The 13,373-nt window shown below is 45.2% G+C and overlaps 1 protein-coding gene across 1 annotated transcript in view; it reads right to left on the bottom strand.

Annotated features, from left to right (window-relative positions):
- UCK2 (uridine-cytidine kinase 2) overlaps nt 1-2,374 on the bottom strand; it is a 57,225-nt gene extending 54,851 nt beyond the window's left edge. Inside the window, exon 1 of the mRNA XM_011933441.1 lies at nt 2,205-2,374. Within this exon, the coding sequence (XP_011788831.1) occupies nt 2,205-2,374 (170 nt within the window). The remainder of the gene's footprint in view (nt 1-2,204) is intronic.
- Nucleotides 2,375-13,373: the final 10,999 nt, after the last annotated feature.

Raw genomic sequence — 13,373 nt, 5'->3', positions numbered from 1 at the left:
GAGCTCAGGAGTTCCAGACCAGCCTGACCAACATGTCGAAACATGTCGAAACCCTGTCTCTACTAAAAATACAAAAAATTAGCCAGGTACGGTGGTGTGCACCGGTAGTCCCAGCTACTTGGGAGGCTGAGGTGGGAGAATCACCTGAGCCTGGGAGGTCAAAGCTGCAGTGAGCTGCGATTGCACCACTGCACTCCTGTCTGGGCAACTGGAGTGCGACCCTGTCTGAAAATGTGGGACCCTGTCTCAAAAAAAAAAAGAATTCACTCCACACAGACATCATGCACAACTGCAGGGAGATGAATTATAACCCTAGGTGATAGTCCCCTCTACTGTTGTCAACAGTAGAAAAGCAACTGGAAAAGCAAGGAAGGCTTCAACAGGAAGAGGGCAGCTTCAAAGGTGCGGCATGTGGCCTTCAAGACAAAGCTGTGGAGAGCAGGGCCAAAAGTGGATACAAAGAACTAAGACGGTGATCCTGAAAGGCAGCAGGCAGGTGTGACTAACACAGCCTGAAAACAAGCAGTGGGAAACAGGCTGGGCATCTTGAATCAGCCTCGCAGTGCAACTGTGTGCACGGAGTTAAGGCGGGGACTTATCAACGTCCAGCGGTCTGGACTATAGCAAAATAGGATGGTTGCTTGAGCCTCCTTCAAAGCTGTGAGCCCTGACGCAAACAGCAACCCAAAGAAGAGTAAAGACTGGTCCTGCACAAGGAGACTAGTGGGGAGGGGTACTGCAGTGGAACAGGAGGCCTGCTGTGATGGGCAAGGCAGGGTGGACAAGGTGGGCAGGGGAGGGCCAGAGAAGACAAGAGCTTCTTCCCCAGAGTTGAGTTTGGGAAGAGACTTTCACTTCCAACCCATTGATCTTTTTTGAGAAAGGTCTCACTCATGACTTACTTCAGCCTTCAACTCCTGGGCTCAAGTGATTCTCTCCTACTTCAGCTTCTCCCCACTCCTCCCTGCCCAGGAGCTAGGACCACAGGCATGCACCACCACACCCTGCTAATTTTTTGTGGTTTTTTTGTACAGATAAGAGTTTTACCGTGTTGCCTAGCATGTTCTCAAATTCCTGGGCTCAAGTGATCCACCCGCCTTGCCCTCCCAAAGTGCTAGGATTACAGATGTGAGCCAAGGTGCCCGGCCCCACTGATCTTTCTGACAGGGTGCTATTTAGGTCTGAAATGCAGGGGAGGGTTCAGGGATCTGGGTCCAGAGGGTAGAATGTCACTTCACTGAGAGCTGGAATACATATAACAATGAAAGTTCAGTTAAAGGGTTCAGTTAAAGTTAACCAACTCAGACATCAGCAGAGGACCGGCAGCAAGTCTCCAACACAGGAAGGAGACAACAGCTCTGGACTGGGGCGGGGGCAGGGGGTCCTCCTCTAGACATCCAGAAACTTCAGGGGTAACAAATGTTGTTAACCTCCATTCCCAGGTTGCCAGCAGCCTCCTCTGCCGGGAAAAATGAAATGATGCACCCACTCAGAACACCTGCCCCAAGAAGTTCAAAGTACACTTGGAAAACATGGCTTTTTATGTAGATTTAATTACAGTCCTCCATTCCCTGTGTCATAAACGTTGCAACTCAGTGAACTGTCTTTATCTTTTTCATTCTTCAAAACACGGTTATTAAACATGTTGTAGCAATCCCAGCAGAAGATTTATCCAGCAGATGCCAATCTACAGAATTTGATTCCTGGTTTATGCAGTCCTTTCAACAGTCATGTAGCTAACAAAACCGTCCCTGAAGGCCTCAGAATGATGAATATATAAAACAGGACCCGCTCCCACAGTAATTGTCACTGCTTTGAACACAGCTGGAATGCCTGGCTTCCCCGTCACCCCTGCCCCATCAGCATTCCATCTTCTTTCTTGCAATGACCCTGGCCAGGTCACTGTGAACATCTTCTCAGAGACTGGGAAGGGGAAGTTCCCAGAGTCCAGGAGTCCAGAAGTCACTGCAACTCTCCCTCCTCCCACGGGGCCTCTCCTGGGCTAAGGGATAAGTACCAGGCAGGGAGTCAACACAGGGGTCCTACAGAAAGGGCTACGAAGTAGGCACTGCTGGCTTAGCAGACTGTGTGACATGTCCAGACATTTCTGCTTCATGACCTGGCATAACCTTCCTGGACTTGGGCATTCTCTCCAGGGACAAGTTCCCAGGCCTATCAAAGCAGCTGGCTGCTTGTTTGTTCACCTGTCAGCATATCGAGCTATTGTAGGCAAGGCTCCCAATGGGGCGGACTGGGAACCACAGCCATTCTGTGGAACACCCAGGGTGGTACTGACAGACCCACCTACACACTTCGGAGGCACAGGGCATGGAAGAAGAGGTTGGTCGCCCCACATGCGAATCCTTGGTTCCATATCTTACTGGCTGAGCAACTTCAGGCAGGTTATTTAACCTCTCTGAGCCTCTACTCTCTCCACTATGACAGAGGTCTAGGACCTCACACCTCAGGATAAAAGTGCACGAATTATCAATCTCCAAGAAGCATCTTGCACAGTGGCTATAAACTCACTACATGCTAGTGGGGTCTTCAAACATCCGCCTTATTCACACATCTGATATATCCTGAACTCGTGAGTTTTTGTAATGGTCTGAAAGGAGAAACACCTTTCTCCAATCCTACTACCATGCTTACTCCCTCTTTCTCAGAGTGCTAATTCCAGATGTCATGATCCACAAAACTCCTTCTGTATCAATTCTCTCAATCCCCCCAGCAGACACAGTCTCTCCTAGTAGTCAGATCTGTCCTGCTGGAAGGATCTAACCTTTTATGGGGTGCAGTAAACACTGACAGCCTAAAGCAAACGTTGAGAGAGGTAAAAGGGAGAAAGTAAGGCCAGCAGGAGTAGGGTGGAATGACAGATGTCAGCCAGAGCTGCAGGGGAAGGACATGTGGTATACAGTGGTAATGGGACATCATTCAAATGCTTCACTTCACACAAAGGGCTGTCGAGCTGGCCTCAAACTGCTGTTCCTGCCTCTCGCTCCTGCTGCATACCGGGTGTGAGCGCACACTGCTGTTCCAAGCCCTCCAATTCTGTCTGAAAATGCCACCCTGCATGTGCCTGCACACCCCCTTTGCAATCTGCCTAACTCCTGCTCATCCCTCCAACTCCAGCTCAGTCATTACCTCCTGTCATCTGCCTCCTCCAACTCCCCACCCTAGGCAATTGTGGCTCCCTCATGGGTATCCCCACAGTACTCTGCACTCCGTATCTTGCCACTTGCGCAACTGCACTGTCATGGGTTATGTCAGTTATCTGTCTACTGCCTTACTCATCTTTGCAATGCCAAGTACTAGAGATACAACAGACACTCAATGTTGGCTGAATAAATTAATGTATCAGATGGTACTTAGTACTGTAAGTCACCTACCGCTACAGTGGACCCTGATCAGCTTAGTACAAAGCATGATTCAGAGAGAAAAGGGTTCAAGTATTGGATGTGCCACTGACTAGCTGCATGTGCTTGGGGAAGGCACTTCCTCTCTGAGTCTTAGTTTTGTCATGTTAATATGTAACAAAGGAGGGGTGAATAATACCATCTATCCCACAAGACTGTGGTTGACTCAAGATCACTTGGGAAAGCAGATGTGAAGATTCTAGTAACTATGAGTCCTCTCTTGGAGTTGAAATACTTTCCCAAGCCCCTAAAAACACTCTCTCTGCAGAGAATGAAGGCAAGACATATGTATGCCTGTCTTCTGAGCCTCATCTGTGTCAACATGTTTGCAAAAGCAGAAAAAAAAAAACCTTGGGGCTGCCTATGAGGGCCATATTTAACATATATCCTTAATTCTCAGCCTCTGAATACTTGTCCCAGTTGACATCTGCAGCTGCTAAGAGTGACATTTGACTCTGGAAGTGTGTTCCAATAAACTTACCTATTAAAGCTTTTCAGCTCCCACTGGATAAGCCTAAGACTGAAGACTTAGGAAGGTTAACAATTAAATCACTTCCCGAGAAACTAACCATAAGCAATTTAATATAATCATGTATCACAACTCCTAATTCACTTACTGAAATCATTAAAAATCTCTGTTCCTAATAAATAACCCTCCGACCAACTGCAAGATCAAAACACACAGGAATGTCAACTAAATTTTTAGACTAAGAACCAAGGGTAGTATAAGAACCAAGGGCAGTGTGGTTAAAAAGAGGGATGAAGATTTTTTTTTTTTAAAGCTAAATGCCTCTGAAGCTCATTACAAGTTACTTGTGAGGTGGGGGTCGGGGGAGGAAATTTTAATGACAAACAAAATTCATCTAACACTCAAAATACCAGGAACTGGGGATACAACAGGCACTTAATGTTTGCTGAATAAATTAATGTATCAGACAGTACTTAGTACCATAATTTGGCTACTGCTTCAATGGGCCCCAATGAGCTTACTAGATATCAGAATTCAAAGAGAATATTCAAGCACTGACTATGCCATTGATTAGCTGTGTGAGCTTGGGAAGATACTTTCATTTCTGGGCCTTAGTTTTATCATCTAAGTGCAGGTATATGTATCTTATAATATGCAATAAATGTTTTTTATATATACAGATAAAGAAAAGATAAAACCTTCTACACTGGAAGACACACATCACTTTATCATGGGGGAGTTCTTTATGGTTCATAAATATTTTCATACTTATTTTCACATTTTATTCTCACAACACTCAGATGCTATAGACAGGACAGATTCTCAACCACTGGACAGAGATTATCAAAAACCACAGGTTAGTCAATTTGCACCAGGGTGTAAAAAGGCCAAGCAGAGAACAGATTCAGTGTATTTTGATTTCTGTACTCTGCAACTTTTCCCAAGGGTTCACACTGACCAGGACAAGGAAACACGGTTCCAAGTCTCCACAGGGCCAGGCTGGCTCTGTAACGATGGACAAGTTCTCATCCCCAGCCCACATCCACCTGTACTCCTCGAACATTCAAGTTCCCCATCACAGTAGCCCCAGATTCTACACACCAGTCAGACGCAGCGACTTCCAGCAGCTCATGCACAGCAAGATTCAAGTAGCACATACTCTTCTGCTCTGCACATATTCAGACACCAACAGAAACCCGGGAATGTCCAACTCAGCTGGCTGAGATGTTATGTGGGTCTCAGCCCGGACAGAAAGAGCTTGCAAGAAAAAAAAAAAAATGAAAAAACTGGGAAGTGACCGAATATACATGTAAAAACAGTTTTACTTCCTGCCACGATAGATTCTGGGCCCACTGAAATGTGTTAAAAAAACTGAGTGAGCTGTCCTGAAACAAGATGTGAGGAAGTAGAATCTGTTGCTATATATAAGCACCTTATTTGGGGACATCTTTGCTGAAAAATAAATGCAGATTCAGACAAGAACTAGGAATAGGTGTTTATGGAATGAAGTAAGAAAGCCTAACCCATTGTAATTCCCCTTCACATACTAAGAGCTACCTGGACCTGTCAATCACAATCTATGTCATTCTAAAGGTAAAGTCTTTTTCATTTATTTTATAAGCATCCATCTCTCTAGGGTAGGACAGTTTAAAACGAAGGTGGGTGGGAGAAACACAGGCTGGCTAACCATCTGCATTCCTTACAATTTAAGGCTGAAAATGTAGCAATGGTAATTTTCCCCCAGTGAGCTACTTTATAGAATCTGTCCCTCTCTTTTCAGTGTCATGTGTACAAAGTATCTAGAAAATTATTTATTATACCTTCATACGGGAATTTATTTAATTATTCAAACCCAGTTTAAATTCTTCTCAGTTACGTTCTCCTACAGTAGGGTTCTGTTCGAGTTGGGGATTGGTAGGAAAAACAGAAGAATAAAGGAAAGATTTCGAGGACCAGAACAAGGCATGGAAGGTAGTATTTAAGGACTAGAAAAGATATGGTGAAGTAAGATAGGAGCTAAGTGGGGACGGTGGGGGAGCTGCTTCAGAGTGAAGGACAGAACGAAATCAGGACAAACACAGGAAAGTCAAATACAGATTTTTTCTAACCTAACGAGATCCAAAAGACATATTTATTTATTTATTTATTTTTAAAAAAGGAAGCCTAGTTAGCAATGCACAGTCTAACTCTAGAAGACAGGGCTGGGGGCTGCGAAAGTGGGAGACCCAGTTCCCTACTACACTGGTCAGGCTGGCAATGGCGCCTTATGCTACATGTTGGTTCTCTGCAGTATGTGACTAATCAGGTCCTACAGCAAAACCAGGGAAATCAGTTTATTTCCTCATGGGACAGTTGAGAATCATCTGAATGAGGTTAACTAATATCCAAGGAGTAGACATAATTTGTTCTCCATCCCCCCCTACTGTGGCGACACACCAGCAGCAGGAAAAACACACGGGGAGGAGCGGTTTCCAGCTCCCAGACAGTCTTTTTTTTTTTGAGACGGAGTCTCGCTATCACCCAGGCTGGAGTGCAGTGGCCGGATCTCAGCTCACTGCAAGCTCCGCCTCCCAGGTTCACGCCATTCTCCTGCCTCAGCCTCCGGAGTAGCTGGGACTACAGGCTCCCGCCACGTCGCCCAGACAGTCTTTTTGTGTGGGGTCACACAGACATTCTCAGCCTGCCACTGTGCTCTGAGGTGCCTGGTGAAGCCACTCCAGAGCCCGCTGCTCCAGTGCTTCTATGCTCTCAGAAAGTCTCAACAGGCATTCTGACTCACAATCTGAACCCCAAAATGAGAGGAGGTAAGAATGGCACCTAAACTTTCTCAGACTTCCCAAATTGGAGCATGGAATTCTGACTACACAGATCTAGTTGAAAGAACTGGTGAACGTTCAGCATCCAAGAATCTAAAACTGCTACGAAAGAAATTTTGAAAGATGAGGTCTTTATATTCTAGTAACAAAATACAACTGCTTCCATGAGTGGACATTCCAAAAGCCCTTGAGTGTCTACCCAGATCTTTACACTTAGGGTAAGTTAAGAGTTCTAGGGAAGAAACTCACTTGTCTCCAGTTGTGAAATACTCAAGAAGGGAGATAGAATTACAGCACAGAGATAAGAATGAAAAAGATGCAGGATAGCAATAGTGCCTAAACCTGGTAATACTAGGGGCCCGAAACAAATACTTTTCATTATTTTCATGGGTCAGAAGGCATCAAAGGATGGAAGGCGTAAAGAGGAGGAACACTCTATGAAATACATTCTGGCTAAGGATGACATTCCGTGAGGGAAGCACTGATGTGAAGCAGAACTTAACTCTGAGGTTTAAAATTCCTTTCTGGGTAAAGATCCTTTCTGGAAAAAAAAAAAAAAAAAGCCTTTCTGCAAACACCTGTTTGGAGAGGGGGTAGGTGAGAGAGAATCCACTAGATTTAGCAGAAAGATATAATACTTGGCCTACTTTTTAAAAAATAAATATTTGGCATATTTGACATGGTTTTATGGCATTTTTTTAAATGAAAACAAAAAAATACATCAAATATGCCTGACAAGTGAAGGGCAGGAAATGCAATAGGGAAATATATTTATCCCTTCACTTTGCAAATAAAGGTGGGCATTAAAATCACTGAGATCATCTGCTCTTCCCAGCACCCAAATTCTCCCCCATCTCTGATTAGATTTGGGAGAGGCCTCATCAGTAGGTTCGGCTCTTTCTGGGGCCTCTCGGCACTGGCCCTAAAGCCTAACAGCAGCCCAATATTAAAACCTGTTCTCTATGACACATATGAATCTGCAAAACTCCACGGGAAGGCGGCCCCTTGGAACTCACACGGAAGAAGGAGAAGGATCAGGCCTTGATATTCACATGACAAGTAATCAAAGGGGCAACTTAGAAGAAAAGAAACCAGAGCCAGGGCACCAAGAGAGGGATAACCTTGGGAACAATAACCTTTAAGGGAAGACCACTCTTTAATATTTGAGAGATGTTTGACTATCCATTAATCATAATACCCAAGTAGTTTCCAGAGAGCTGTGGCAACACTTCCCATGCCATCTATTTCCCCACACCGTTTGTCCACATACCCACCCATTCTTTCTCCTTTCTACCCAAATAACAAGCCACCTCCTGTCCCAACTCCAGGAGAAATAACTTATATAAGGAAGGATAGATGAAATGCTAAGAGGCAGGTTAAGAGATGTGTTCTATGGGACTAAATATATGGGTCCCCTGCTCTGGAAGCCTTTTAAAAACCATAAGCACTAATCTACATTCCTACCAACTGTGTAAAAGCATTCCCACTTCTCCGCAGTCTCGCCAGCATCCACTGTCTCCTGACTTTTTAATAACTGCCATTCTGACTGGTGTGAGGTGGTATCTCACTGTGGTTTTGATTTGCATTTCTCTGATGATCAGTGATGTTGAGCTTTTTCTCATGTTTGTTGGCCAAATAAATGTCTTCTTTTGAGAAGTGTCTGTTCATATCCTTTCTCCACTTTTTGATGGGGTTGCTTTCTTCTTGTAAATCTGTTTAAGTTCCTTATAAATTCTGGATGTTAGACCTTTGTCAGATGGGTGGATTGCAAAAATTTTCTCCCATTCTGTAGGCTGCCTGTTCATTCTGATGATAGTTTTTTTGCTGTGCAGAAGCTCTGTAGTTTAATTAGATCCCATTTATCAATTTTGGCTTTTGTTGTAATTAGTTCAAGCATTGTGGAAGACGGTATGATGATTCTTCAAGGATCTTGAACCAGAAATACCATTTGACCCAGCAATCCCATTACAGTGTATATACCCAAAGGAATATAAATCATTCTACTATAGACACATGTACACATATGTTTAGTGCAGCACTATTTACAATAGCAAAGACTTGGAACCAACCCAGATGCCCATCAATGATAGACTGGATAAAGAAAACGTGTTATATATACACTATGGAATACTATGTAGCCATAAAAAGGAATTAGATCATGTCCTTTGCAGGGACATGGGTGAAGCTGGAAGCCATCATCCTCAGTAAACTAACACAGCAACAGAAATCCAAATATTGCATGTTCTCACTCGTAAGTGCAAGTTAAACAACGAGAACCCATGAACACAGGGAGGGGAACACACACCAGAGCCTGTTGGGGGTGGGAGGGGAGGGAACTTAGAGGATGAGTCAATGGGTGCAGCAAACCATGGCACACGTATACCTATATAACAAACCTCCACATTCTGCACATGTATCCTATTGTTTTTCTTTTTTTTAGAAGAAAAAAAATCCATAAGCAGCTTCAAGCCTTGGGCTCTGAGAGGGTCACATTTTAATAAATATTGCAGGGGCGGGGGAGCAGCATGCACAGAGTAGCAACAGTAGCTTTACCAGCTTGACTTTGATTCTTATTAGGCTATAAGGAGGTCTTTCAGAACGTTAAATTAGCCAGACTATCGACATGAGGTACTCATGTTGGGTTGAGGTCACTCCTATGAAGCATATCCAGATCCAGGAAAAAAAAACATGGGCACAAAATGAGGGCTTCCAAATAAATGTTCAAAAAAAAATAAGACAAAGGCAAGAAAGAGGCTGAGAATCTGTGTTTGTGGGCGAAGCCAGGAAATAAGGATAAACCGCAGAAAGAAAAACTATCATGACAATGCACCTTTCACAACCATCTTTCTCACTACTGCTGCCCCTGGGGGCGCATGATCTCAGAGACACCCAGGTGCACTGGACCAGCTCTAAAGATGAGACAGAGATAACAGGAGGAGCAGAATCTCCAGTCTGCCTTCCCAAGATTCACCCTGTGTGACCTGGAAGGGACTTCACAGGCTGATTAGGCTGGGTGCAATGGCTCACGCCTGTAATCCCAGCACTGGGAGGGCAAAGCGGGAGGACTGCTTGAGCCCAGGAGTCCAAGCAACATAGCGAGACTCATTCTCTACAAAAAAAAAAATTTAAAGGCCGGTCGTGGTGGCTTACGCCTGTAATCCCAGCACTCTGGGAGGCCAAGGCAGGCGGATCACGAGGTCAGGAGATCGAGACCATCCTGGCTAACACAGTGAAACCCCATCTCTACTAAAAATACCAAAAAAAAAATCAGCCAGGCATGGTGGCGGGCGCCTGTAGTCCCAGTGACTTGGGAGGCTGAGGCAGGAGAATGGCGTGAACCCGGGAGGTGGAGCTTGCAGGGAGCCGAGATCGTGCCACTGCACTCCAGCCTGGGTGACAGAGTCAGACTCCATCTTAAAAAAAAAAAAAAAAAAATTTTTTTAAATTAGTCACATGTGGTGGCATGTGCAACTGTAGGCCCAACCACTTGCGAGGTTGAGGCAGGAGGATGGTTTCAGCCCAGGAGTTCAAGGCTGCAAAGAGCTGTGATCACGCCACTGCACTCCAGCCTGAGCAACAGAGCGAGACCTTGTCTCTAAGAAAAATTTAAACATTAAAAAATAAGGCCAGGTGCGGTGGCTCACGCCTAAAATCCCAGGACTTTGGGAGGCTGAGGCAGATGGATCACCTGAGATCGGGAGTTCGAGACCAGCCTGACCAACATGGAGAAACCCCATCTCTACTTAAAATACAAAATTAGCCAGGTGTGGTGGCGCATGCCTGTAATCCCAGCTTCTCAGGAGGCTGAGGCAGGATAATCGCTTGAACCCAGGAGGTGGAGGTTGTAGTGAGCCAAGATTGCAACACGCACTCCAGCCTGGGTAAGAAGAGAAAAATTCTGTCTCAAAATAAATAAAAATTTAAAAATTTTTTTAATGAACAAAGGCTGTTTAGTTCAGTCTCCTCAACCTAGATCTAAGGAAGGTGTCTTCTCTGGGACATGTAGTGATCTCAGGTTCTTCTCACTATTTCATACCATTTCTGGGTCACTCCAGTCCAAACTCTTACCTGTTAATCCAGGCACTCTCTGAGTAACAGGTGTTATTAACTACATCTAATTTACAGAGAAGATGACTTGCCTGCAGCTACTCAGCAAAACCTGTTTCAGAGCTGGGTGAAAAATGTGGAGTCAGGCACCACACCAAGAACAGAAAGGAAAACTACCTTGAGCAAGAAAACCCTCTGCTACTCATTCCAAGAGACAGACTTTTCCTGTCTAAAACGAGCTTTTCCATTTTCACAAGTTTTCCAGATTCCCTCACTACAATCACTCTCCAAAATTGGTTCCTAACTCCCAACACAAAAAGTTTAGAGCCAAAAATGGAAAAAGGAACTCCGTTTTAAGCAGAAATTTCATGTTTCTCTATGCAGGCTGGAAGCTGGCATTGTGTAAAACTGTAATTGGTGCCCTAGCACTGGCTTCCTCAGGAGAAAAGGGCTTGGCCTTCCTCATCTCACTTCACCTCTGGCCCACCGCCCTGCCCATCATCCCTCTCAATCTTAGAGGCCAGAATACCCTAGACCAGGCTGGCTTTAGGACAGTTTCATTAACCACAGCCCCACAGAGAAATCTGCTTTGGTCCCGAGTCCACTCTTTCCCAGATCAGAGCCCACAGTTGTGCCAAGCACTACACAGAGACAATGTTTTGCTTCTCGGTCAGGTTCTCAGAGCAGAAGCTCTCCACCACCTGACCACCTCCATCTGGTTTGTTGGTAAACACCTGACATCCATAAAACCACAACTCCCCCTCTATCCTTATGCTCTGCCCCTTCCCCCACTCTGGGTAGACTGTACCAAGGAAAACTGTATCAATACTGACATTCCAACTATTAGATCAGCCTAATCCTCTTGTTGAGTGCACTTTCAAGAAATCTCTGCTCTTCCCTACTATCTTTTTCAAAAAATGGGGTTTCACTTTGTTGCCCAAGCTGATCTCAAACTCCAGGCCTCAAGCAACCCTCTCACCTCAGCCTCCCAAACTAGGATTACGGGCCTGAGCCACCACACCCAGCTCCATCATTCTTACTTTTCATAATCATGTTAATATGCCTTTTCCCACATCTGGCTCATTTTGTACCAAATCCAACTAGGTTGTCCCATCAGAGTGCTTTCCTGTGACCCACTATGTTTTCTGAAATATGGTGGGCTTATTTCTATGACAACCTAAGAATAAAGACATGAAAGGCAGATAGTATCAAAAGCCGACACAGATAACAGGTCATCTATTTCTACTCCGAACTCCTCATCTATGGATGTAAAGCTCGGGGGTTTTTTTTCAGGGTGTGTGTGTGTGTGTGTGTGTGTGTGTGTGTGTTTTGGAGACAAGAGTCTCACTCTGTCATCTACGCCAGAGTACAGTGCACGATCTCAGCTCACTACAACCTCCGCCTTGCTGGGCGCGGTGGCTCAAGTCTGTAATCCCAGCACTTTGGGAGGCCGAGACGGGCGGACCATGAGGTCAGGAGATCGAGACCATCCTGGCTAACACGGTGAAACCCTGTCTCTACTAAAAAATACAAAAAACTTGCCAGGTGAGGTGGCGGGCACCTGTAGTCCCAGTTACTCAGGACACTGAGGCAGGAGGATGGCGTAAACCCGGGAGGCAGAGCTTGCAGTGAGCTGAGATCTGGCCACTGCATTCCAGCCTGGGCGACAGAGCGAGACTCCGTCTCAAAAAAAAAAAAAAAACCTCCGCCTCAGCGGGTTCAAGCGATTCTCCTGCATCAGCCTCCCAAGTAGCTGGGACTACAGATACACGTCAACATACCCGGCTCATTTTTGTATTTTTGGTAGAGATGGGTTTTCACCACGTTGGCCAGGCTGGTCTCAAACTCCTGGCCTCAAGCAGTCCTCCTGCACTGGCCTCCCAAAGTGCTGGGATTACAGGCGTGAGCCACCACGCCCAGCAAAAGCTCAATGTTTCTTCAAGAAGTTCAACCTCCACCAATACTTTCTAAGAGTCCAGATTGCTTGTACAAACCAATAAGGTAAAATTGAGTATCTGAGGAGAAAAATGAGCAAGTCATAAAATAAACCTAAATAAGCTACAACCACATGACAACCTCTAACTTCACTCATAATTAAAATCAACAAACAATATTTCCCCCAACTTTTTCAACTCAGATTAGCAGTTAAAATGTTCATATGATCATTATGTTAACATTAAATGTCAATTTAACCAAAACTTGGTATAATTGCATCAGAAGATGAAGGAAAGTGTAGGGAAGCAGAAGGTATCACTTAAAACCTAATCTTCAGCCGGGTGCAGTGGCTCAAGGCTGTAAATCCTAGCACTTTGGGAGGCCAAGGTGGGCGGATCACTTGCGGTTAGGAGTTCGAGACCAGCCTGGCCAACATGGTGAAACCCTGAACCCAGGAGACAGAGGTAGTGAGCCAAGAGTACGCCACTGCACTCCAGCCTGGGTGACAGAGCAAGACTCAGTCTCAAAGAACAAACAAACAAAAAAACCCTCATCTTCAAGCTGGGAATGATGGCATAGGCCTGTAGCCCTATCTACTCTGAAGGATGAGGCAGGAGGAGTGCTTGAGGCCAGGAGTTCAAAGATACACTATGATGATGTCTGTGAATAGCCACTGCACTCCAGCCT

The sequence above is a fragment of the Colobus angolensis genome, unplaced genomic scaffold, assembly GCF_000951035.1.
Source record: "Colobus angolensis palliatus isolate OR3802 unplaced genomic scaffold, Cang.pa_1.0 Scaffold126, whole genome shotgun sequence".
NCBI lineage: Eukaryota > Metazoa > Chordata > Mammalia > Primates > Cercopithecidae > Colobus > Colobus angolensis.
Note: the sequence above shows the minus strand (reverse complement) of the source record. Positions and strands in the feature narration are given on the sequence as shown.